Genomic DNA, 26,695 nt, shown 5'->3' on the forward strand with positions numbered 1-26,695 from the left:
TTAGCCGGTGATTATCCCATGCTGGCTACATTTTTGAGGTACTATGCCATGCATAGGTGACAAATAGGTGTCGCACTGCGGCACACCGTTCGGATTCCGCTACAAAAAGGAGATCCCTTATCATTGAGTCTAAACTAGAATCGGACAATACTTATTGATGAGAAGTTCATGGGCAAAGTTGCACTTTTGAATATGGATTTTGAATGCTTAAACAGCAACATCGAGAGTCTGAGAACTTTTAACCATGCAGTTTTTATACCCTCCACCATAGGATGGGGGTATACTAATTTCGTCATTCTGTGGTAACTGCTCGAAACATTCGTCGAAGACCCCATGAAGTATATATATTCTTGATCGTCATGGCATTTTAAGTGGATCTAGCAATGTCCGTCCGTCCGTCTGTCGAAAGCACGCTAACTTTCGAAGGAGTAAAGCTAGTCGCTTGAAATTTTGCACAAATACTTTTTATTAGTGTAGGTCAGTTGGGATTGTAAATGGGCTATATCGGTCCATGTTTTGATATAGCTGCCATATAAACCGATCATGGATTTTGACTTCTTGAGTCACTAGAGGACATAATTCTTATCCGATTTGGCTGAATTGGCCGATTTTGCATGAGGTGTTTTATTGTGACTTCCAACAACTGTGCTGAGTATGGTTGAAATCGGTTCATAACCGGATATAGCTGTCATTTAAACCTAACTGGGGTCTTGACTTCCTCAGAATACAGAGGGCACAATTTCTATCCGATTTGGCTGAGATTTTGCACGCATGTTACGTTACGATTATCAAAAATTGTGCCAAATATGCTTCAAATCGATTCATAACCTGATATAGATGCCATTTAAACCGATCTGGGATCTTGACTGCTTGAACCTCCAGAAGGCGTAATTATTATCCGATTTGGCTGAAATTTTGTAGATGATCTTCAACATGCGTGTCAAATATGGTTCGAATGTGTTTATATCCTGATACAGCTCCCATATAAACCGATCTCTCTATTTTTCTTCTTGACCCCCTAAAGAGCGCAATTCTTACTCGAAATGGCTGAAATTTTAGACAATGACTTCTACTATGGTCTCCAACATTTAAATTAATTATGGGCCAAATCGGACCACAACTTGATATAGCTCCAATATTATTTTCTTTTATCCTTTGTTTGCCTAAAATGAGATATCGGGAAAAGAACTTGACATATGCGATCTAGGGTTGCCCAAAAAGTAATTGCAGATTTTTTAAAAGAAACTAAATGCATTTTTAATAAAACTTAGAATGAACTTTAATCAAATATACTTTTTTTACACTTTTTTTCAAAAGCAAGCTAAAAGTTACAGCTAATAACTGACAGAAGAAAGAATGCAATTACAGAGTCACAAGCTGTGAAAAAATTTGTCAACGCCGACTATATGAAAAATCCGCAATTACTTTTTGGGCAACCCAATATTTTGGAGGGTATATAAGACTCGGCCGGCCGAACTTAGCATGCTTTTACTTATTTATTTCGATCAAAAGGAAAAATATGGAGCGTATGTATTTCAAAATATACTTTTTGTTTTTGGAACACTTTAATTCTGGCGAGACCATCAGAAAAAATGTTCATGGTGGTCCTCCTAATGCTGGCAACATTTGTGAGGTACTATGCCATGTAAAAACTTCTCTCTAAAGAGGCGTGGCACTACGGCACGCCGTTCGGACTCCGTTATAAAAGGAGCCCCTTATCACTGAGCTTCAACTTGAATTCGACTGTTCTCATTGATATGTGAGAAGTTTGATCCCGTTCCTTAGTGTTCATGAGCAAAACTTGCAACGTACAGAATGCGCGAGGTTGTACTGACTCTATAGTTCGTAGTTCGATTCGAGAAATGCCACATATGCCAGACCGGCGGCAAGTGCCTTCGCTATAGAAGAGCCCTTCCTGGCTTATTCGTCCGCCTTTCTAATTCCCGAAATACCATAGTGTCAGTGATTCCAAGTTGACGCTTTGTCACGAACCCGGATTTTATTCAGGGATTCCAAACAACCGCCACGCAACTCGACCTCACTGTTCTCGAATCCCAGATTTTGAGCGTCCCTTCTCCGGATTTCGTTAGCGGCACAGATCTCTGCCTGAAATACCGTACGCTTCACACGGCACTCTCAGCAACATACTGATGTCGAGTGTCACGTAGTAGACCCCTTAACCTGTCTCTGACTCCATTTTAAAGCCAACATTAACACAGCATGCATCTTCAATCTTCTTTTTTTTTTTAAATGCTTAAGATGCTATTCTGAATCGGTCTCGGTTGTATATTTAGCATCGCTTCCAAGCCTTCCTGAGTATCGATTTCAACGTTCTTTCATATTGAACATTCTCCTGCAGGAGTAGAATGCGCTCAGTGGCTTTAGGCTACTTCCTCGGTTTTCCTCTTACAGGACAGTTTCAAATTGAGGACTATAGGCTTTCTGTCCTCCCAAGAAGCTTTCTGTACACCCAAGAAGCAAAAGCGAGAGATCCATCTTTACATGGAACATACCGAAAGTAAGATCTCAGTGAACTCATAAATAAAATCAGCTAAAGCTGATCCGAGTACATCGTCCAGCAGGTCGATGTACTCGGACGTTATCGACGTTTCTCTAATACAACTCAGTATCTAGGCACTGTCCATGGTTGAGGACATGATAACGGAGGTAAAGTAGTCAAGACGCTGAATACGTTTGAAATCTACTTGCCCGTATAGCATAATGCTTTCTTTTTTGCAAAGAGCAGGACCATGTGCCATACGACTCCTTGACTTCGTACCGGAAATCAGGAAAATCGAACCATTTTATGCCCAAAGACTACGGGCCAATTAGTTTTTCATTTGGGGATTAGCGACGTCAGGGGCTTTCTTGGGCATATAACGTGAAGTTGGAGTCAATACATCATGAGGATTCCCTCTCTCCTGGTGATTTGAGTTCATACCATTCTGAAAGGCAGGATTAACAACGCATAATTAGAGAGGGGCTCAATCAGAAGATTATAACTATCAAAGGAAATCCCAATTCTTCGAAAAGGAATGGGTGAGGATGAAGTCGTCATCATGGTGGCTGCTCGCTCCGGTTTTGGCCAGCCATGCCAGGGAGGGTACAAGATACAGCGTCAATGTTGATTTCTGATGCAAATGTAAAGAGAGAAATACAAAATATCATGCTCGATTCTATGGCTTTGCATCCTCTTAGATTGAGAGAATCTGGAACCAGCTATTTCTCAAACTATGGGTATTCCATGGGAGCTGACGATGCGTTGTGACGGTAGGCTATATGCGACGCGATGGATTATATACCAGAGAGGCAATCATTGTTGATGGGCTGCAAGTTTTTATAAAGAAAAGGATCTCTAGGTTAGGTTGCCCCACCATTTCGCTACCCTTCTGAGCGGATACTGAGGGGATCGGGGTAGGAGTATACTTGGAGTTTCTTGGAATTAGGGAGTTACATCGGCTTCTAAACGGCTGCTGAGTCATGGGTCATAAAGAAGGGTAGGAGCTTATTGGTAAGGTGAATGCTTTCTGCGATAATCTCGCGAATTTGGTGAGAACTGACGTCATGCGTTGAAGGGTCAACGATTCCTGTCATGTGACCGAGTGTTTCGCAATACAGAACGTAACTTTTTGTGGGACTGGGAAAGCATGAACTCGGACTGCTTATCAGGTTATCTGACTGATCATTGCAACGCCAGTTCTTTCACGTCGGGTATTATGGACTACTGAGAGCTCCTCTTTGAACCACCTGGTCCCCTTCGTTTTTGACTTGTGCCATGGTTTCTCATTCCCAGCTTTTTAAAACCTCCACCATAAGATGGGGGTATACTAAATTCGCAATTCCGTTTGTAACACCTCCTCGAAATAATGATCTAAGCCTCCATACTATTGTATATATATATATATATATATATATATATATATATATATATATATATATATATATATATATATATATATATATATATATATACATATATATATATTATTAATGGTCTTAACATTTTAAGTCGATCTAGCCATGTCCGTCCTTCTGTCTGTCCAACCGTCTGTCTGTCCAAAGCAGTATAGAACGGTTATCAGTGTAGAACGGTTGGGATTGTAAATGGGCCATATCGGTCTATATTTTGATTGAGCAGCCACATAAACCTATCGTGGACTTCTTGAGCCGCTAGAAAGTCCAAATCGAACTATTACTTGATAAAACTCCAATAGCATAACATTGTGACACGAAGACTTCTTATTAGTGTAGATCGGTTGGAAGGTAAATGGTTCATATTTTGATATAGCTGCCAAATAAACCAATCTTCGATCTTGACTTCTTCAGCCACTAGAGGGCGCAATTCTTATGCGATTTGCTACGGTCCGAATCGGACCATAACTTGATATTGCTCTATTAACAGAGCAAATCTTTTCTTTTATCCTTTTTTTATACCCTCCAGCATAGGATGGAGGTATACTAATTTCGTCATTCTGTTTGTAACTACTCAAATATTCGTCTGAGACCCCATTAAGTATATATATTCTCGATCGTCGTGATATTTTATGTCGGTCTAGCCATGTCCGTCCGTCTGTCTGTCGAAAGCACGCTAACTTTCGAAGGAGTAAAGCTAGCCGCTTGAAATTTTGCACAAATACTTCTTATTAGGGGTAGGTAGGTTGGGATTGTAAATGGGACATATCGATCCATGTTTTGATATAGCTGCTAGAGGACGCAATTCTTTTCCGATTGGAATGAAATTTTGCACGACGTGTTTCGCTATGACTTTCAACAACTGTGGCAAGTATGGTTCAAATCGGTCCATAACCTGTTATAGTTGCCATATAAACCGATCTTGGGTCTTGACTTCTTGAGCCTCTAGAGGACGCAATTTCTATCTGATTTGGCTTAAATTTTGCACGACGTATTTCGCTATGACTTCAAACAATTGTGCTAATTGCGGTCCATAACCTGATGTAGCTGCCATATAAACCGATCTTGAATCTTGACTTCTTGAGCCACTTGAGCGCGAAATTCTTATCCGATTTGGCTAAAATTTTGCATGACCTATTTTGTAATGATTCAAATTAGTCGATAACCTGATATAGCTGCCATATAAACCGATCTGGGTTCTTTACTTTTTGAGCCTCTAGAGGTCGCATTTGTTATCCGATTTGTCTGAAATTTTGTACAACGGATCCTCTCATGACTGTCAATTTCCATTTTCTGTCCATAACCCGATACAGCTTCCCTATACTTCTCTATTTTACTTCTTGAGCCCCCAAAGGGCGCAATTCTTATTTGAATTGGCTGAAATTTTACACAGGTCTCCAACAAATAATTTAATTATGGTCCGAATCAGACCATAACTTGATATTGCTCTAATAGCAGAGCAAATCTTTTCTTTTATCCTTTTTTTTTGCCAAAGAAGAGATGCCGGGAAAAGAACTCGAATAACGCGGTCCATGGTGGAGGATATATAAGATTCGGTCCAGCCGAACTTAGCACGCTTTTACTTGTTCGTCTTCTTCTTATATCAGTATTGTGCACATGTGGTAGTGTGGGGATTATTCCCAAGCCCATGGATTTATGTTCTTTGAGCGGGTACGCAAATTTGTGCAATAGTGTATATGTATTTGCCCGCCACCGTTTTATACCCACCACCATAGATTAGGGCGTATATTCATTTAGTCATTCTGTTTGCAACACATCAAATTAGCCATTTCCGACCCTACAGAGTATATACTTCGGATCATCGTAAACTTCTAAGGGGATTCAATTTGCAACACATCAAATTAGCCATTACCCAACCCTACAGAGTATATACTTCGGATCATCGTAAACTTCTAAGGGGATTCAACGATGTTCGTGTGCACGCTAACTTTCACGCTAACTTTCCGTTCGTTGTAACCACGCTACATCCTTCAAAAATTGAGATATTGAGCTGAAATTTGACACAGATACGTTTGAGATATTGATGCTGCAAATTGAACCATATTTGGATATAGCTGCAATGTAGACCGTTACCGCCTGAAATCCACAAAAGCTGCATTTAATAAGGGATTTCGCTGAAATTTTAATCAGTAAAGTGTTTTAAGCCTCCCGACATCCGACTCAAATATGATTCAGATCGGACTATATAAAAATTTAGCTGCCATATCGACGGATCTGCCGGTTAAGGACCTGAAGCCCATAAACGCTCCATTTATCATCCGATTTCGCTTAAATTTGAAATGGTGAGTTGTTTTAAACCTCCCGACATCCGACTCAAATATGATTCAGATCGGACTATATAAAAATATAGCTGTCATATAAACCGATCTGCCGGTTAAGAGCCTGAAGCCCATAAAAGCTCCATTTATCATCCGATTTCGCTTAAATTTGAAATGGTGAGTTGTTTTAAACCTCCCGACATACGACTCAAATATAGACCGGTTTTTCAGATTTGCCGATTAAGCGTGTATAAAAGCTTTAGTTACTACCGGATTTGAAAAAGTGAATTTTTTGAGCCTCCCGTCATCGGACCCGAATATGGTTCAGATCGGATGATATTTAGATATAGCTTTCATGTAGGCCGATCTGCTGAAATAGTGAAATAGTGAAATAGTGATAGCGGGAATTCACACAGTGACTTGTCTTAAGCCTCTAAATCACGTAAAAGACGCATTTATAAGCCGATTTCGCTAGAATTTGATGCAGTGCCTTGTATTAAGTCTAGTGTTATCAGACCAAAATATAATCCAGATTAGCCTATATTTAGATATAGCTGCCTAGACCGATCTTCCAATCTAGGGTCTTAATCCCATAAAAAGCGAATTTATTGCCTGATTTTTCTGAAACTGTGACTTGTATTGGATTTGTCGGTACCTGAAACAAATATGATCCAGATCAGCCGGTATTTAGATATAACTATGGATTTGGTAGTGAAGTTATACAAAAATACAAAAGGATGATTAATATATCCATGGTGGTGGGTATCCTTGTTGAGGCGAGTGTAATATACCTGATGTCGCCTAGAGCGGCTACCAAGAGAGGTTGCTAAACACGTGCCCTTCAGCCTAACCTATCACACTTGACACAGACGAGGGAAGGCTGGACAAATCAGCATTTCAAACCAAACCTAAATCGTAAGAAAATTTAGACTTATTTGTACTCACTCGTATACGTAAGTAAAATCGGAATGTCATTCTAGCTAAAAGCTAATTTTGCCCATGAACATTTCAATAAGGAACGGGGGCAAACTGCAACCGAAACCGATTCAGAATAGGATCTTCAGGATTAGCTTTCTTGAAAGAGAGGATTGGGAGATGGATGGTGCGTTAATGATGGTTTCAAGATGGAGTCAGATACGGGTAGGGGTCTACTACGCGGCACTCGACATCAGCATGTTGCTGATACTGCAATTTGGAGTGTACAGTATTTCAGGCAGAGATGTGATCGGTATTTCGGGAACAAAGAAGGCGGACGAATCGGCGGTCTGGCACATGTGGCATTTGCCGAATCGAACTTCGAACTATAGAGTCAGTACAACCTCGCATATTCTGTATATTGCAAATTTTGCTCATGAACACTAAGGAACAGGATCAAACTTCTCACATATCAATGAGAGCAGTCCGATTCAAGTTTAAGCTCAATGATAAGGCCCTTCTTTTTAGAGCCGAGTCCGAACGGCGAACCGCATTGCGACACCTCTTTGGAAAGAAGTTTTACATGAAAAGCCACCGCTGAAATTTTTTTTCGGTTTCGAAACCAGGCGTTCAGCGTCATAGGCGGACATGCTAACCTCTGCGCTACTTTGGCCCTGGTTACAACGGACAGAAAAGCCAACACAAGAAAATCTTACAATCGTTTTGGATTTTTACGAAGATCATGTAATGAAAATAAGTATATGTATATATATATATTTCCATCCTATGGCGGTGGGTATAAAAGAGAAGGTCGGACGAACGAACTGGATCTAGAATGGCATTTTCCAAAAAAATTTCAGTTCTACTCTATACTCCATGTTCGGGCATTAACTAAGACAACCAACAATCTGTGTCACCTGTTACCACCAACAATTCTAAGGGTTTTGGTTCTGCTTAAAACCCACCTAATTAATTACTGACCATTTATAAACGCATTTATCACATCACATCATATGAGCTATTAACGCTGGTCAACGCCATGAAATGAATACTCTTAACACCACCAGGAAAGATCCATAACCATACACGGCGGCAAAAGAAAATCAAGAAGCATTCAGTGGGAAGCAACTTCATTTAACGTCAGATGCTTAAGAAAGATTTCAAATTCCATTTGAGCAATGATGGCTTCAAATCCAAAATGAAAAATGATGGCAAAGGTTTACAAGCTGCTAAACACAAGCGTCATGAAGCATTGGAAATGGAACTGTATGGAGCCACCTTTCAGCTAATGGTGCTATCGCAGATATTTCTCTGTGCTCCCACGGGTGTGCATAAACCTAAACAAAGCGAAAATCGCGCCCACAGACTCTGGTATTATCTGCATCTTGCGTGGAGTGTTCTGCTTTATTTGGGTCTGGTGGGATGCATTTACGATGAGTACACCTCTTCGAATACCGATTTACCCACAGTCCAGAAGCCTCTGTATTTCAGTGAATATCTCTTTTACCTCATCCATTTGTTGGAGATTCTTTTGAGGATTCATTTGGGTCGCAATAAATTTTGGACATTTTATGATTTTCTACTTAGTTTTGATGGAAAATTAATGGATCTCCAGTTAACCACTAATTACAACAGTCTAAGACGTTTCATTCGTTTCCAATTGCTACTCAATGTGGGCCACTTCACAAGCACCCTGATTGTGGGCTACTTCTATAGCACCGGAATATGGTGGAATTTCTTTCGCACCAGCACAGTTTACATACTGCCCAATGTCATCATTCAAATCTCCTTGATACACTATTACGCCCTGCTATTTGTCATCGCCGAGTGTTTTGAACATTTATATGGCCTCTTGGATAAACTTTTACTCCGTTCCAAAATCTTGGACATTTCGACATTTCGTGGGCAACTACATAGGTTGCGTTCTCTTTATGCAGAATTGGAACAATTCACCCGCGATGTAAATGACGCATTTTCCTATTCCATTGTCCTGGTCTATGTGGCCTCTTTCATCAACATAACCTTGAATTTATTCCTACTCTACAAGTTCTTCAGCGACTGGAATAATTCAGCTTGGGCATGGATATTCTATTCGGCCATATGGACTTCTATGCACATTGGGAAAATGTTTTTAATCCTGTACTACAATGAAAATGTTCAAAATATGGTGAGTACAGAATTTCAGTTCAAAGTTTTACTGGATGATTATCGATATCATGCGATAACAGAGAGTTATAACCGATTAATCGCGATTTGCACTAGATAATACTAATAAAAACAAGTTAAATACGCCTTTCATGAAATCGACATCGGACTATGTAATCGTACAGTGAAATCGGACTATGAATGCGCCTTTCATGGGGCCAAGACTTTAAATCGAGATATCGGTCTATATGGCAGCTATATCCAAATCTGGACCGATCTGGGCCAAATTGAAGAAGAATGTCGAATAGCCTAACTTAACTCACTGTCCCAAATTTCGGCGACATTGGACAAGAAGTGCGCCTCTTATATGCCAAAAACCTTAAATCGAGAGATCGGTTTATATGGCAGCTATATCCAAATCTAAACCGATCTGGGGCAAATTGAAGAGAGATGTCGAAGGGTGTAACACAACTCACTGTCCCCAAATTCAGCAAAATTTGATAATAAATGCGCCTTTTATGGGCCTGAGACCCTAAATCGGCGAATCGGTCTATATGACAGCTATATCCAAATCTGGACCGATCCAAATCGAAGAAGGATGTCAAAGAACCTAACACAACTCATTGTCCCAAATTTCAGCAAAATCGGATAATATGGCTTTTATGGGTCTAAGACCCTAAATCGGCGGATCGGTCTATATGGGGGCGCTCTCAAGATATAGTCCGATATAGGCCATCTTTGAACTTAACCTCCTTATGGACAAAAAAGAATTTTTGCAAAATTTCAGCTCAATATCTCTATTTCTAAAGACTGTAGCGTGATTTCAGCAGACAGACGGACGGACATGGCTAGATCGTCTTAGATTTTTACGCTGACCAAGAATTTATATTCTTTATAGGGTCGGAAATGGATATTTCGATGTGTTGCAAACGAAATGACAAAATGAATATACCGCTATCCTTTGAGGGTGGGTATAAAAACAGCTGGACAGGGCCCGCTCTGCTGCGCCTTCTTTAACTCTCATATTTTATCTGAGCTCTATACTGGCACGGTCAGGAAATAAGTCCTGTTTGAGGGTACGGACTTTCAGAAAATTTGGCTGGTACAGTCCAATGTGGATATCATATTAGTACTCCACTCCCAAATTTCTTTCATTTGAGCCTTATATATGTCCGATATGGGGGTGTTTTTGAGCTCTAGTCTCAAATTTGAGCCTAATATTGTCATTTTTTATATAAATTTCCATTTGACGGGTTTGGAGTTGAGGCGGCCGCCCTAGACATCCCACCTTAAATAAGTACACCATATTTCTGTTTCTGAGCTATTGCAAATGGGCAAAATTTTGGCCAAGAACATTCCACTAAGGAACAGATCCAAACTTCTCACATATCAATGAGTGCAGTCCGATTCAAGTTTAAGCTCAATGATAAGGGGCCTCCTTTTTATAGCCGAGTCCGAACGGTGTGCCGCAGTGCGACACCTCTTTGGAGAGAAGTTTTACATGGCATAGTACCTCCAAAATGTTGCCAGCATTAGGAGGGGAAAACCACCGCTGAAAATTTTTTCTGATGGCCTTGCCAGGATTCGAACCCAGGCGTTCAGCATCATAGGCGGACATGCTAACCTCTGCGCTATTATTATAAACAAACAAAATTTCGCGTAAATCGCCCCATCCATAGCCGAGATCTGGCGCTTATAAAAATAGGGTAAGGGGAGGGTCCGCCTATTAAAGTTTGAATGTTAGATCTACTTCATTCTCTTGGTTTTGATGGTGGATTGGAGTAGCCAAACCCTTTGCACCGAAAGTGATTATCAGATTCATACTCTACTCTCAAGAATCACATTTGAGCTATAGATTGCTAAAGTCGGTATATGTGTGGTTCAGGGGGAGTTTATGAGATGAGTCGTACCTGAAGCATTTGGCCATAAAACGGATATCAGATTTGAGCCCCTTTTTGTCATAATCCACAAATATGTCCAGTTTGAGGGGTAAGTAGGGTGGGGCGGTCACCCTCTCACATTGCCCTTAAAAAAATCCTTTCATTTGAGCCGCAATTGCAATTGAATTAGAGGGAGTTTATGGGGTGAGTCTACAAAATTGGCTTCAAAATTGGATATCAAATTCGTTTTCTACTATCAAATACCTACTATTATTGCCATAGTAGGCAAACATGGTCGGTTTGAAGGGAGTTTAGGAGGCGGACCCTGAAATAATATCAGCATCGTGCTAAAGCACGTTTTTGTTTGAGGCCCATAATGTCAAGCATTTTGAAGGTGGCTTTCAAGATATTCAGGACTTAGAGTCTCGTTCAGATCCACACTTATTATAATTTTTTTTTTTTGTATCGGTTATCTACATTCAAAATCATATTTCAAAGCTACCACTTGGGATACCACATTTATCTTTATCCGCTGGTCCTCCTGTGTCTATCCCAATTTGAGAGTAAAAAGTGTACTCTCCTACCAAATACCTTTAATTGCTGTCCTATTCTACCCTTCAATTATTATTATACCCACCACCGACGGATGGGGGTATATTCATTTTGTCATTCCGTTTGCAACACATCGAAATATCCATTTCCGACCCTATAAAGTATATATATTCTTGATCAGCGTAAAAATCTAAGACGATCTAGCCATGTCCGTCCGTCTGTCCGTCTGTCTGTTGAAATCAAGCTACAGTCTTTAAAAATAGAGATATTGAGCTGAAATTTTGCACAGATTCTTTTTTTGTCCATAAGCAGGATAAGTTCGAAGATGGGCTATATCGGACTATATCTTGATATAGCCCCCATATAGACCGATCCGCCGATTTAGGGTCTTAGGCCCATAAAAGACACATTTATTATCCGATTTTGTTGAAATTTGGGACAGTGAGTTGTGTTAGGCTCTTCGACATCCTTTGTCAATTTGGCTCAGATCGGTCCAGATTTGGATATAGCTGCCATATAGACCGATCCTCCGATTTAGGGTCTAAGGCCCATAAAAGCGACATTTATGGTCCGATTTCGCTGAAATTTGGGACAGTGAGTTGTCTTAGGCCCTTTGACATGTTTCTTAAATTTGGCTCAGATCGGGCCAGATTTGGATATAGCCCCCATATAGACCGATCCGCCGATTTAGGGTCTTTGGCCCATAAAAGCCACATTTATTATCCGATTTTGTTGAAATTTGGGACAGTGAGTTGTGTTAGGCCCTTCGACATCCTTTGTCAATTTGGCTCAGATCGGTCCAGATTTGGATATAGCTGCCATATAGGCCGATCCTCCGATTTAGGGTCTAAGGCCCATAAAAGCCACATTTATGGTCCGATTTCGCTGAAATTTGGGACAGTGAGTTGTCTTAGGCCCTTTGACATGTTTCTTTAATTTGGTCGATATCGGTTCAGATTTGGATATAGCTGCCATATAGACCGATCCTCCGGTTTAGGGTCTTAGGCCCACAAAAGCCACATTTATTATACGATTTTGATGAAATTCGGGGCAGTGAATTGTATAAGGCCCATCGACATCCTTCGTTAATTTGGCTCAGATCGGTCCAGATTTGGATATAGCTGCCATATAGATCGATCCTCTGATTTATGGTGTAAGGCCCATAATAGCCACATTCATTATCCGATTTAGCTGAAATTTGGGACAGTGATATGTGTTAGGCCCTTTGACATATTTCTTCAATTTGGTCCAGATCGGTCCAGATTTGAATATAGCTGCCATATAGACCGATTTGATAGACTCTGGATTTAAGGTTTAGGGCCCATAAAAGAGGCATTTATTGTCCGATTTCGCCGAAATTTGGGACAGTGCTTTGTGTTAGACTCTTCGACATGTTTATGCAACTTGGCCCAAATCGGTCCAGATTTGGATATAGCTGCCATGTAGTCCGATATCTCGATTTAAAGTCTTGGCCCCATAAAAGGCGCATTTAAAATCCGATTTCACTGAAATTTGACACAGTGACTTATGTTCGGCTTTTCGACATCCTTGTCGTATATAATTCAGTTCGGTATGAGGTATATGAGCATAAGGTATGAAATTTTCACTGAATTTTGATGAAAGGTGGTTTACATATATACCCGAGGTGGTGGGTATCCAAAGTTCGGCCCGGCCGAACTTAACGCCTTTTTACTTGTTATACCCACCACCGACGGATGGGGGTATATTCATTTTGTCATTCCGTTTGCAACACATCGAAATATCCATTTCCGACCCTATAAAGTATATATATTCTTGATCAGCGTAAAAATCTAAGACGATCTAGCCATGTCCGTCCGTCTGTCCGTCTGTCTGTTGAAATCAAGCTACAGTCTTTAAAAATAGAGATATTGAGCTGAAATTTTGCACAGATTCTTTTTTTGTCCATAAGCAGGTTAAGTTCGAAGATGGGCTATATCGGACTATATCTTGATATAGCCCCCATATAGACCGATCCGCCGATTTAGGGTCTTAGGCCCATAAAAGACACATTTATTATCCGATTTTGTTGAAATTTGGGACAGTGAGTTGTGTTAGGCCCTTCGACATCCTTTGTCAATTTGGCTCAGATCGGTCCAGATTTGGATATAGCTGCCATATAGACCGATCCTCCGATTTAGGGTCTAAGGCCCATAAAAGCGACATTTATGGTCCGATTTCGCTGAAATTTGGGACAGTGAGTTGTCTTAGGCCCTTTGACATGTTTCTTAAATTTGGCTCAGATCGGGCCAGATTTGGATATAGCCCCCATATAGACCGATCCGCCGATTTAGGGTCTTTGGCCCATAAAAGCCACATTTATTATCCGATTTTGTTGAAATTTGGGACAGTGAGTTGTGTTAGGCCCTTCGACATCCTTTGTCAATTTGGCTCAGATCGGTCCAGATTTGGATATAGCTGCCATATAGGTCGATCCTCCGATTTAGGGTCTAAGGCCCATAAAAGCCACATTTATGGTCCGATTTCGCTGAAATTTGGGACAGTGAGTTGTCTTAGGCCCTTTGACATGTTTCTTTAATTTGGTCGAGATCGGTTCAGATTTGGATATAGCTGCCATATAGACCGATCCTCCGGTTTAGGGTCTTAGGCCCACAAAAGCCACATTTATTATACGATTTTGATGAAATTCGGGGCAGTGAATTGTGTAAGGCCCATCGACATCCTTCGTTAATTTGGCTCAGATCGGTCCAGATTTGGATATAGCTGCCATATAGATCGATCCTCTGATTTATGGTGTAAGGCCCATAATAGCCACATTCATTATCCGATTTAGCTGAAATTTGGGACAGTGATATGTGTTAGGCCCTTTGACATATTTCTTCAATTTGGTCCAGATCGGTCCAGATTTGAATATAGCTGCCATATAGACCGATTTGATAGACTCTGGATTTAAGGTTTAGGGCCCATAAAAGAGGCATTTATTGTCCGATTTCGCCGAAATTTGGGACAGTGCTTTGTGTTAGGCTCTTCGACATGTTTATGCAACTTGGCCCAAATCGGTCCAGATTTGGATATAGCTGCCATGTAGTCCGATATCTCGATTTAAAGTCTTGGCCCCATAAAAGGCGCATTTAAAATCCGATTTCACTGAAATTTGACACAGTGACTTATGTTCGGCTTTTCGACATCCTTGTCGTATATAATTCAGTTCGGTATGAGGTATATGAGCATAAGGTATGAAATTTTCACTGAATTTTGATGAAAGGTGGTTTACATATATACCCGAGGTGGTGGGTATCCAAAGTTCGGCCCGGCCGAACTTAACGCCTTTTTACTTGTTTTTAATTCTTTTTTTTGGCTAGGATGGCGATTGCCCTCTGACACTTCCATTCATTGAATACAATATTCCCCACATCACAGTTTAGTGTTGTTTTCATTGGGAGGAAAGTGTCGGCCCTCCCGGCGCTAAGACCTAAAAGACAATTTATTTGAGTCCTTTAATGTCGAGATCTACATTTCCGGCTGAACGGCAAAACGTGACCCAGATTCTTGAATCCTTATATCAACATTAGATTCGAACTCTACTGTCATAGACCTTTTGTTTAATTCCCATAATATCCTGATAGAACTACACGTCTTATTGAAGCGTATTAGGTGGGTTGAAAAGTCCCAAACTCTGTCCCAAATGTGTATATCAGGTTTGTATTCAACTCTCAAAGACCTTTAATTTTATACCCATTTTGTGACGTTGGACATTCATGCCCGTTTTGGGTGTTTTTGGAGTTGAAGAGTCCCCGTAGACATCTTTGACCAAATTCTTATAACAGATGTGTACTCAACTTTCAAACACCAAAGAATACATTTTTTTCTCAGATTTATACTCTACTTTTAAATACCTTTCATTTGATACCCTTATTGTCCAAAGCAATAAAAGTGTTCTTTTGAGTGGTGTTTTTGGGGGTTTGGGACCCTTTCGATACTTATGGTGTCATTTTAATGCCAATTTCGTACTCAACTCTTAAATACCTCTCATTTGATACCCATATTGTTAAAAGTGGTATAAGTGTCCAGTTGGGTGCTGTTTATGAAGGTGGGGGACCCCCCGACACTTATGGTATCACTTTAATGCCTATTACGTACTCTATTATTAAATACCTTTAACATTATATTCGCACTCTACTGTCATAGACCTTTCGTTTAGGGAACTACACGTCTTATTGAAGCGTATTAGGTGGGTGGGAAGGTCCCAGACGCTGTCCCAAATGTGTATATCAGATTTGTAGTCAATTCTCAAAGACCTTTAAATTTATACCCATTTTGTGACGATGGACATTCATGCCCGTTTTGGGTGTTTTTGGAGTTGAAGAGTCCGCGTAGACATCTTTGACCAAATTCTTGTAACAGATGTGTACTCAACTTTCAAACACCAAGGAATACATTTTTATGTCAGATTTGTACTCTACTTTTAAATACCTTTCATTTGATACCCATATTGACCAAAGCGGTAAGTGTTTTTTTGGGTGGTGTTTTTCGGGTTGGGGACCCCTTCGACGCTTATGGTGCCATTTTAATGCCAAGTTTGTACTCAACTCTTAAATACCTCTCTTTTGATACCCATGTTGCCAAAAGCGGTAAAAGTGTCCAGTTGGGTGCTGTTTATGAGGGTGGGGGACCCCCCCGACACTTATGGTATCATTTTAATGCCTAGTTCGTACTCTACTCGTAAGTACCTTTCATTTGATACCCATATTGTCCCATTTGGTAAACATGTCCGTTCGAGTGGGTTTTGGGATGGGGCGTCCCCCTAGATTATTTGACCCCAAACTTTTATACAAATTTCGTGTTTTTGGTTTACCATAAAGTGGCATGACAAATTTGGCTTAAATTTTTGAAAATGGAGGTATGAGGGAGGGTCCACCCCCCTTCGGTTCAGTTTTTGAAATAATATCTACACCTCATTTTTTTGTTTTAGAAAGCAAAAGCCTCTAACCTACTTGGAACTTTTAGGCATAACAACAAACCATTGGAACCAGCCGTAAGTACTCCTAGCTCATTTTCCTGGAAATAACTATTCAACACTGATGATTTTACGATTTATTTTCAGCTAAGACATTTCATGCTTCAACTGATGTCCGAAACCCGAAGCAACGTCATTTGTGGAATGGCAGCATTAAATCTCAATTTCGTCACATCGGTTCGTATGGTTCTACTAAAACAAATTTGTGTACTTTACATACTCCCTTAAATCTTTCAACAGCTTCTTGTGGCCATTTCAACATTGTTCATATTTTTGGTACAATATGACATTACGTTCGATGCCCTTAATTAACCTTCGAGTTCCCCATTTAAACCAGTTTTTAAGCAAGATCCATGGGTATCCACGCTTAAACCGCCTGCAATAATAAAATGAAAAATCTAACCTAGGGCTGTTGTTTACAGATTGTCCTTTTTATATCCTCCATCATAGGATGGGGTATACTAATTTCGTCATTCCGTTTAATACAACTAGAAACACTCATCAAAGGCCCCACAATGTATATATGTTATTGATCGCCATGACATTTTAAGTCGATCTAGCTATGTCCGTCCGTCTGCCATCCATCTGTCCGCTCCTGTCGAAAGCACAAAGGAGTAAAGCTAACCGCTTGAAAATTTGCACAAATACTTCTCATTAATGTATTGGGTTGCCCAAAAAGTAATTGCGGATTTTTAAAAAGAAAGTAAATGCATTTTTAATAAAACTTATAATGAACTAATCAAATATACTTTTTTACACTTTTTTTCTAAAGCTAAAAGTAACAGCTGATAACTGACAGAAGAAAGAATGCAATTACAGAGTCACAAGCTGTGAAAAAATTTGTCAACGCTGACTATATGAAAAATCCGCAATTACTTTTTGGGCAATAGGTCAGTTGTGACTGTAAGTGGACCATATCGGTCCATGTTTAAATATCTTACTTTAATTCAGGGATCCGGAGCGGGTACCATTTTTCTGCTCCGCTCCCGCTCCGGCTTATATTTTTCCGCTAAAATTCTCGCTCCGCCTCGGCAATTTTTTTCGCTCCAATTGCATTTAAATTGACTATTCATTTTTTCACACCTTGGTATTAATTTTGTTATAACGTTTGCAACATCAAGCAATATTCAATTCCCATAATATGTAATTTTGATTGCCGTCTATATCGGGCTATATCTTTATAAAGCCCCCATATAAACCGATATCCCGAATTTATATCTTGAGATTCTAGAGGGCGCAATTCTCTATCGATTTAGCTGAAATTTTGCAAACAGGTTTCTTTTATGACCTCCAAACTTCTTGTCATATATAGTCTCAACCAGTCAATAACCGTATATAGCTCCCATATAAACCAATCTCCCGATTGTACTTCTTGATTCCCTAGAGGGCATAATTCTTATCCGATTTGGATGAAATTTTGCATAACATCCCCAACTCCAGCATCTTTGGTATGCCTCTATATGGCGGAATTCTTATTCAATTTGGCTGAAAATACGTCTCTAACCTGATGTTGCTGAATCCGTTTCTAACCTGATGTTGCTCCTATATAAAAACGGATCATCCCATTTTACTTCTAAATCATATCTCGAAAGCAATTTCTAGCCTGCTTCTTTTTAGTTTCGCCAAAATAACAATGACACACACAGCTATCGTTCATTCACACAGTTCATTCGTAGCTGTCTCAACGACGACTGGTAGAAAAAACTCAAAATGGCAACACTGAGTGCGTGTGACTTGGCATGGCGTAAATATAAATTTATTATCCACTATGTCCATAACTATATCTAAATATGGTCAGAGTATAATTATATTCGGTTTAGATAATCATATGCGGTTTACAATTTCAGCGAGAACTGGTATCGAATGCGCCTGTTATGGGATTAAGACCCTAAATTGGCAGATCGGTTTATATGTTATGCCTCAAAGCCACATATCAGAAGATCCGTGTATATGGCAGCTATATGAAAATGTAGTCCAATCGAGGCCATATTTGGCATGGAAGTCAGAAGTCTAACAGAACTCACTGTTGCAGCAACATCGATTGATAAATGCGTTTTTTTTAACTTAAGAACCTAAATCAGTATATATGAATCATCCTCGGTCTGTATATCGAGAGGCCTAGTGCAACTCACATTTTCAAATTTCAGCGAATTCGGGTTATAAATGCGTCTGTTATGGCCTTAAAAAACCCATATCTGGAAATCGATCGAGCGAGACCATATCGGTCTATTTGGCAGCTATATCCAAATATAGTCCAATCTGGACCCTATACGTTTTGGATTCGGGAGGCCTTATAAAACTTTCTGGTTGAAATTTTAGCGAAATCGGGTTATCATTGTTATACCCTCAAGACCCCATAACGGCAGATCGGTATATATTGCAACTATACCTAAATATATTCCGATCGGGACAATATTTGTCAAGTATGTCGAGGAGCTGAGATGAACCTACCGAAAAACTTGCGTATGGAAAAAATACGAATCTGTTCTGGTCAATATCTCAGATAGTCGGACGGACAGACACACCGACATAATTAAATTGCTTACGAATTTTACGACGATCAAGAATATATATACATTGTTGGGTCGTAAATTTATATTCCAATGTGTGCAAACGGATTTTTCTCTCAAACACTCCAAGCTCCGCCTCATCTGCTTTCGCGAGTACCCATGCTTCCGACCCATACAACAACACTGGTAGTATCAGTGTCTTGTATAGTGTAATTTACGTCTGTCGAGTGGTGGCTTTGCTCCCCATCTTTTTGCTTAAAACAAAGTAGCATCTCTTAGTCAATTTTATCCTTTGTTTTATATCAAAACTGGCGTCGTTTGTTTCAGTTGCGCCGGTTCCGCATTAGATAAAGTTGCTGACTATCTCAAAGTTGTGGTATCCAACTTTCTCCAAATTTTTTATCTCATGCCATCCATTTTGTCTCCACCTCCTACCAGACCCGTTTTCACTGACTCTCTTTTGATTCTTTCAAAGCCTGCAGTTACTACTTCCGGTGACCGACTCATGGTAGCAATGTAGTCGGCATAGGTGAGTAGCATGTGTTATCTTGTGAGTAGTGTGCCACATCTACTTCTCGTATTATCTTCTCCAGCAGGATATTAAAAAGATCTCCTTTTCTGAAACCTCTTTTGATATTGAATGGTTCGTAAATGCTATTTCCTATTCTTACTGAGGAACTGAGAAACGTGTATCAGGAAGTGTCATCCTGCATAGTCTTATTAATTTTGCAATGATACCAAACTAAGACATGACTTGAAATACCTTTGAACGTATAGGTCTGTCGAAAGCGGCTTTGTATTAAACGAAAAGATGGTAAAAGTTGAACTGTTCTTTTCGTTTCTTCTCCAGGATTTGGCGCAGTGAGAATTTCTGGTCTATGGTGGATTGACTTTAGATTTTATTCTTTCACACAGTAAGCTCGATTTCGTTTTGTCTCCTTTCTTGTATGCTGCGGTTCCAATCATCGGGTTTGCGTTCTTCTAGCCAGATCGCACAGAGGAGCTGATGCATACACCTTATCAGCGTGTCGCCAGCGGTCCTAAAGAGTTCAGCGGGCAACCCATCAGCTCCTATTGCATTGTTGTTCCTCAGTCGGATCACTGCTACTTGGACCTCATTCTGAATAGGAGGTCAACATTCTATACCATCATCAGGGATTGGTTCTGCGGTGCCCTCTTTGCCATGAAAGAAATGTTCTTTCCATATCCCTAGCACACTATCTGTATCAGTTACCAGATTTCCTTATTTATGTCTGCAGGAGGATGTGTCCCATTGTTTTGATCTTTGATAAAAATTTCCAAAACTTCATTCTGGCTGCTGCATATCTCAATTCGCTTACACTCATGTCTGCTCATTTCCATTTTCTTTCTGAGAAATAGACGTTACTCCTTATACCCCTCCTTCATCTGGCGCATTGCTACTGATTGCAGCGTTGTTCTGTATGCCGCATTATAGGCTTCAATAACATTTCGACACTCTTGGTAGTATTATGGGTTCCTTGGGAGAGGCTTTTGGTACCCAAGTACTGATGTTGCATCTTTTTCCATGGAGTGAGCAATGGGTTGCCACAGCGCCGTTATATAATCGAGACTAGGAGTGCTTTCATCAAACAGTTAAGTCAATCGAGTAGATTATACCGTTGCCAACTGTTGCATTCAGCTTTTGAATGTCCATACATCGCACTTCCTGTAAGGCGATAATATCTGCCTTGTACTTTTAACTTACATCCACCAGTGTACTGCACCTTCTTTATAAAGAGTCCGGACGTTCCAGGTACAAATCCGTCAATCATGGTCTTTTTTTCATTTGCGTGGTTAATCTACGTTAGGGGAGTTTTGATTCTCAAAGAAATCCTTATTTGTCACGGGTGCGGGTTACTGGCCCAGCGCCCAACCGCACGGGTTATGTGAGATCGCACATGTATCTCTCAATATCGCGAGCCGCTTGCTCCGTAATACAACGTTCGCCTCCAGCCAACCCATACCTGGTTATTTAAAGGCGTCAATAACCTGCCTTGTCATTTCGAGTATCATTGGCACTCAACAATTAAGTAAGAAGCAGTGCCACCTGACCCCTCACTTAGACTCTCCTTTTCAAATCTCTGACTGCCGCTGACGCATTTGCAGCTACTCGGAGCTTTCAATCCGCAACTTGTGGACGCGCTCAATACCTTTCAGCTAAGCTTCCCGTAATAACGATGAACTCCACACAAATCGGAGCCCAAAGTTCCAGCCAGTGTGGTGCCATTTCGGCCGGGAAGCATTTCTATTTCCAAGGTCCATTTCGGTACACGTTTTGGTATAGCCCCAATATAATGGCACAGCTCGATTTTCAGGGAACAAAAGCAGAGAGTTTTCAGGGGGCCTATACTAGATAAGGTAAAACAGCCGGAGGCCACGTATTTGGGGACTATGAGCGGCGGCTCACGTATGGCCAACCTACGTCTTCCTCGTAAACTGCAAAGACAACATTTCTTTAAAAATGTTTCCAAAAAACAAATCTTGATGAAGTATCTGTGCAAAATTTCGTGATAATCGGACGACAAATACGAACTGCAATTTGATTACAAGAATACATGGACTCACAGACGGACATGGCTAAATCGAATCAGGGGGTTATCAATGGGTCTAGCTCTTCTCCTCTTTAGAGTTGCAAACAAATGCACAAATCTATAATACCCTGTACCACAGTGTTGGTGTAGGGTATAAAAAGGTGTTGCCCATTTATAATAAACATAAACCATTGCTACCAATTACCACAGGTGTAGACATGCTAGTAACTAACCCTTACTCCCTGTCATATGCGCCATAATTAATTATCAAAACTGACCAATTATAAAAGCATTTATCATGGGTGAAAATGAACTGTGAAAGCCAACATAACGAAATGACCACCTCCAACACCATGAAGCAAAAAAAAATCATAAACTATCCACTCGTGAAACAAGAATGTCGACTGCTTGTTAAGAGCCCCTCATCATCATCGCCATCATCAACATGAAACAACAGCAGCAGCATTCGTTTAAGACCATCTCCAACTTCCAGCTAATGGTTTCTAACCTGGGACGCAATTCAAAGATAAAAAATGATGTCGAGCATGAAAAATCTGTTGGAGATCAGCGGCGACAATTCGAGATACGTCTCTACAACACTACCCACAAATTGCTCACAATATCACAGATTTTCCTAAGTGCTCCCACGGCTGTGCAAAAACCGAAGATCAGAGCGGGCCTTAAGGATAAAATCCTCTACGCTATACATCTGGTGTGGAGTGTATGTATTTACATTGGTCTTGCTGCCTGCATCTACGATGAGTCTACCTCTTCAAATGCAGACTTGCCCACGGTGCAGAAGCCTCTGTACTTTAGTGAATATCTGGTGTACCTTATCCACATATTAGAGATTGTTTGTCGAACCTATAGGGGCCGTGAGAAATTCTGGATCTTCTTTGCCCTCATTATAGATTTCGATTGCGGATTGTTCGATTTGCAAACACCCATTAGCTACCGCAGCCTAAGTTGCTTCCTTCGTACGCATTTGTTGCTAATTGTATTGCACCTCTTGAGTACCTTCATTGTGGGCTTCTTCTACAGCGATGGCATTTGGCTGAGTTTCTTTCGCACCAGCATCGTCTACTTGCTGCCAAATGTGATCATTCACATATCCCTAATCCATTATTATGGCCTGCTTTTTGTAATCGCCGAGCGTTCGGAGAAGTTATACGCTCTACTCAGACAACTTCTGGCCGACTCCAAACAACTGCAGCTGCAGCAGAGTTCCATATTTCGCATTAGATTACACCTGTTACGTTCCCTTTATGCCAAACTAGAACAACTTACTCGGGATGTCAACGATGCCTTCTCCTACTCCATCGTGTTGGTCTATGTGGGCTCATTCATCAACATTAGCATCAATATTTTTCTGCTGTACAAATACTTCAGTGCCTGGAATACTGCAGGTCTGGCATGGACCGGCTACTCGGCCGTTTGGACTTGCATGCATATTGCCAAAATGAGTTTGATTTTGTACTACAATGAAGATATACAAAATAAGGTAAGCTGGGTGGGGATAGTAGAAGAAACGCAAATAAATGTTCTCTTGGATACATTTCAGAAAACCCAAGCTCTACATTTATTGAGCACTTTTCGATATGAAGATATGGCCCTAGAACCTCCGGTAAGACAATTTTCCTGCAACCGAATAGTTAAAGCGCAATGTTTGTATTAGGTTTCTATTAGGTTAGATTGAAGCAAGTAAGAGCATGCTAAGTTCGGCCGGGCCGAATCTTATATACCCTCCACCATGGAACGTCAAGTCGATCCGTCGAGTTCTTTGAGCAGTATCTCCTTTTAGGCAAACAAAGAATAATGAATATGGACGGATGAGGAGGAGGAGCTATATCAATTTATAGTCCGATTCGGGGCTCAAGAAGCAAAATCGGGAGATGGGTTTATAGGGGAGCTGTGTCAAGTTATAGATCGATTCAGCCCATATTACACGCGTATGTTGAAGGCCATGGGAGAAGACGTTATACAAAATCTGTGCCAAATCGGATGAGAATTGCGCTCTCTAGAGGCTCAAGAACTCAAGATCCCAGATCGGTTTGTATGGCAGCTATATCAGGGTATGAACCGATTTGGATCCTTCGCATAAATGTTGGAAGTGATACCAAAACGACACGTGCAAAATTACAGCCAAATCGGATAGAAATTGCGCCTTCCAAAAGCTCAAAACATCAAGACCCAAGATCGGTTTATATAGCAGCTATATCAGATTATAGACCTATTTGAACCATACTTCACAAAGTTGTTGGAAGTGGCATCAAAACACTATGTGCAAAATTTCAGTCAAATTGGATGAGAATTACGCCCTCTAGAGGCTTAAGAAGTCAAGACCCAAGATCGGTTTACATGGCAGCTATATCAGGTTATGAACCGATTTGAACCATACTTCGCACAGTTGTTGGATATCATAACAAAACACGTCGTGCAAAATTTCATTCCAATCGGATAAGAATTGCGCCCTCTAGAGGCTCAAGAAATCAAGACCTAAGATCGGTTTATATGGCAGCTATATCAGGTTATTGACCGATTTGGACCTAATTTAGCACAGTTGTTGGAAGTCGTATCAAAACACTATGTGCAAAATTTCAGTCAAATTGGATGAGAATTGCGCCCTCTAGAGGCTCAAGAAGTCAAGACCCAAGATCGGTTTATATGGCAGCTATATCAGGTTATTGACCGATTTGAACCTAATTTTGCACAGTTGTTGGAAGTCATAGCAAAACACGTCGTGCAAAATTTCATTCCAATCGGATGAGAATTGCGCCCTCTAGAGGCTCAAGAAGTCAAGACCCAAGATCGGTTTATATGGCTGCTATATCAGGTTATGAACCGATTTAAACCATACTCCGCACAGTTGTTGGAAGTGGTATCAAAACACTATGTGCAAAATTTCAGCCAAATTGGATGAGAATTGCGCCCTTTAGAGGCTCAAGAAGTCAAGACCCAAGATCGGTTTATATGGCAGCTATATCAGGTTATGGACCGATTTGAACCATACTTGGCACAGTTTTTGGATATCATAACAAAACACGTCGTGCAAAATTTCATTCCAATCCGATAAGAATTGAGCCCTCTAGAGGCTGAAGAAGTCAAGACCCAAGATCGGTTTATATGGCAGCTATAACAGGTTATGGACCAATTTGAACCATACTTGGCACAGTTGTTGAATGTCATAGCGAAACATGTCGTGCAAAATTCCATTCCAATCGGATAAGAATTGCGCCCTCTAGTGGCTCAAGAAGTCAAGACCCAAGGTCGGTTTATATGGCAGCTATATCAGGTTATGGACCGATTTAGCACAGATATTGGAAGTGGTATCAAAACACTATGTGAAAAATTTCAGTCAAATTGGATGAGAATTGCGCCCTCTAGAGGCTCAAGAAGTCAAGACCCAAGATCGGTTATATGGCAACTATATCAGGTTATTGACCGATTTAAACCTAATTTAGCACAGTTGTTGGAAGTCATAGCAAAACACGTCGTACAAAATTTCATTCCAATCGGATGAGAATTGCGCCCTCTAGAGGCTCAAGAAGTCAAGACCCAAGATCGGTTTATATGGCAGCTATAACAGGTTATGGACAGATTTGAACCATACTTGGCACAGTTGTTGAATGTCATAGCGAAACATGTCGTGCAAAATTTCATTCCAATCGGATAAGAATTGCGCCCTCTAGTGGCTCAAGAAGTCAAGACCCAAGGTCGGTTTATATGGCAGCTATATCAGGTTATGGACCGATTTAGCACAGTTGTTGGAAGTGGTATCAAAAGACTATGTGCAAAATTTCAGTCAAATTGGATGAGAATTGCGCCCTCTAGAGGCTCAAGAAGTCAAGACCCAAGATCGGTTTATATGGCAGCTATATCAGGTTATTGACCGATTTGAACCTAATTTAACACAGTTGTTGTAAGTCATAGCAAAACACGTCGTGCAAAATTTCATTCCAATCGGATAAGAATTGCGGTTCAAATCGGTACATAACCTGATATAGCTGCCATTTTGTACGACTCTCATGACCATCAACATACGAATTAATATCTGCACCCTCTTTTCAACCTTAACTTACCTAACCTAATCAAACATGCAACAATGATTTAAGTTTATAGCTATCATCACTTTTCAGGTCAGGCATTTTATGCTTCAGCTTATGTCTGATACACGTAGCAACGTTATTTGTGGAATGGCTGCATTAAATTTGAATTTCATCACATCGGTTTGTATTCCCATCAACTGTGACCATACAGATATTAACTGTTAATATTTGATCTTGACAACAGATTCTAGTGGCTACCTCGACATTGTTCATATTTTTGGTACAATACGATATCACATTCGAAGCTCTTGCAAAAGCTCAAAACTCTGGGAAATCTACGGGTGGATAGGACCTAAGGACCAGACAACACCCAATTTGATCTTACTGCAGCAAAAACTAAAAATGTATGTCAAAATATTTGTATATGTATTTGATGTAATTGTGGCACTGTTGTCATTTTAGAGCTTGTTATCGGCAGTTATCACATAACATTCATAAATATAAATTTGCATTGGATAGTCCTGGATGGTCCTTCTATGCTACCTTGTACTAAAATAAAACACCTAAACTAAAGAGCCATCTGCATGTCAGATATTCGCTTTGCATATCTTATTTCTTCACCCATTTTTTACACTAGCGCCATCTCACGTCTGTACTAAAAAATGTTACCGACAATTGAATCGTTCAAATAAAACAAAAGCTTGTAACGGATGATTTATATCTTGAAGGAGTGTTTGCACACCCAACGACAATCATGAAGAGGATTTCACATGTGAAATTTATGCCCAAGACCTCAATTTCTCTTTCTTTGAAAGCGTGAAACGAAAAGAATAAGAATATTTTCTATGCAGTGCATCTGACTTACATTATATAAAACTACAATGAAATACGACAAAAAATAACATCGC

The 26,695-nt window shown here is 40.3% G+C and overlaps 2 protein-coding genes across 2 annotated transcripts; both read left to right on the forward strand.

Moving 5' to 3' along the window:
* The first annotated feature begins 8,250 nt into the window (after positions 1-8,250).
* Positions 8,251-15,087, forward strand: LOC106095908 (putative gustatory receptor 59f). Its single transcript, XM_059369861.1, has 2 exons — positions 8,251-9,273; positions 15,025-15,087. The coding sequence occupies exons 1-2, from the start codon at positions 8,251-8,253 to the stop codon at positions 15,085-15,087; spliced, it is 1,086 nt and encodes a 361-aa protein (XP_059225844.1).
* A 7,099-nt stretch (positions 15,088-22,186) lies between these two features.
* Positions 22,187-26,136, forward strand: LOC106095909 (putative gustatory receptor 59f). The gene is made up of 4 exons (XM_059369862.1): positions 22,187-23,242; positions 23,303-23,365; positions 25,878-25,967; positions 26,032-26,136. The coding sequence occupies exons 1-4, from the start codon at positions 22,187-22,189 to the stop codon at positions 26,134-26,136; spliced, it is 1,314 nt and encodes a 437-aa protein (XP_059225845.1).
* Positions 26,137-26,695: the final 559 nt, after the last annotated feature.

This window comes from Stomoxys calcitrans, chromosome 5 (genome assembly GCF_963082655.1).
Source record: "Stomoxys calcitrans chromosome 5, idStoCalc2.1, whole genome shotgun sequence".
Classification (NCBI taxonomy): Eukaryota; Metazoa; Arthropoda; class Insecta; order Diptera; family Muscidae; genus Stomoxys; species Stomoxys calcitrans.

Excerpts from the sequence above, each read along its gene's own strand:
- LOC106095909 (XM_059369862.1), top strand. The coding sequence starts at position 22,187 with ATGAAACAACAGCAGCAGCATTCGTTTAAGACCATCTCCAACTTCCAG. Across the intron at positions 23,243-23,302 it reads ATGAAGATATACAAAATAAG|AAAACCCAAGCTCTACATTT; the intron begins GTAAGCTGGGTG and ends GATACATTTCAG. Across the intron at positions 25,968-26,031 it reads ATTTGAATTTCATCACATCG|ATTCTAGTGGCTACCTCGAC; the intron begins GTTTGTATTCCC and ends TCTTGACAACAG.
- LOC106095908 (XM_059369861.1), top strand. The coding sequence starts at position 8,251 with ATGCTTAAGAAAGATTTCAAATTCCATTTGAGCAATGATGGCTTCAAA. Across the intron at positions 9,274-15,024 it reads ATGAAAATGTTCAAAATATG|GATGGCGATTGCCCTCTGAC; the intron begins GTGAGTACAGAA and ends TTTTTTGGCTAG.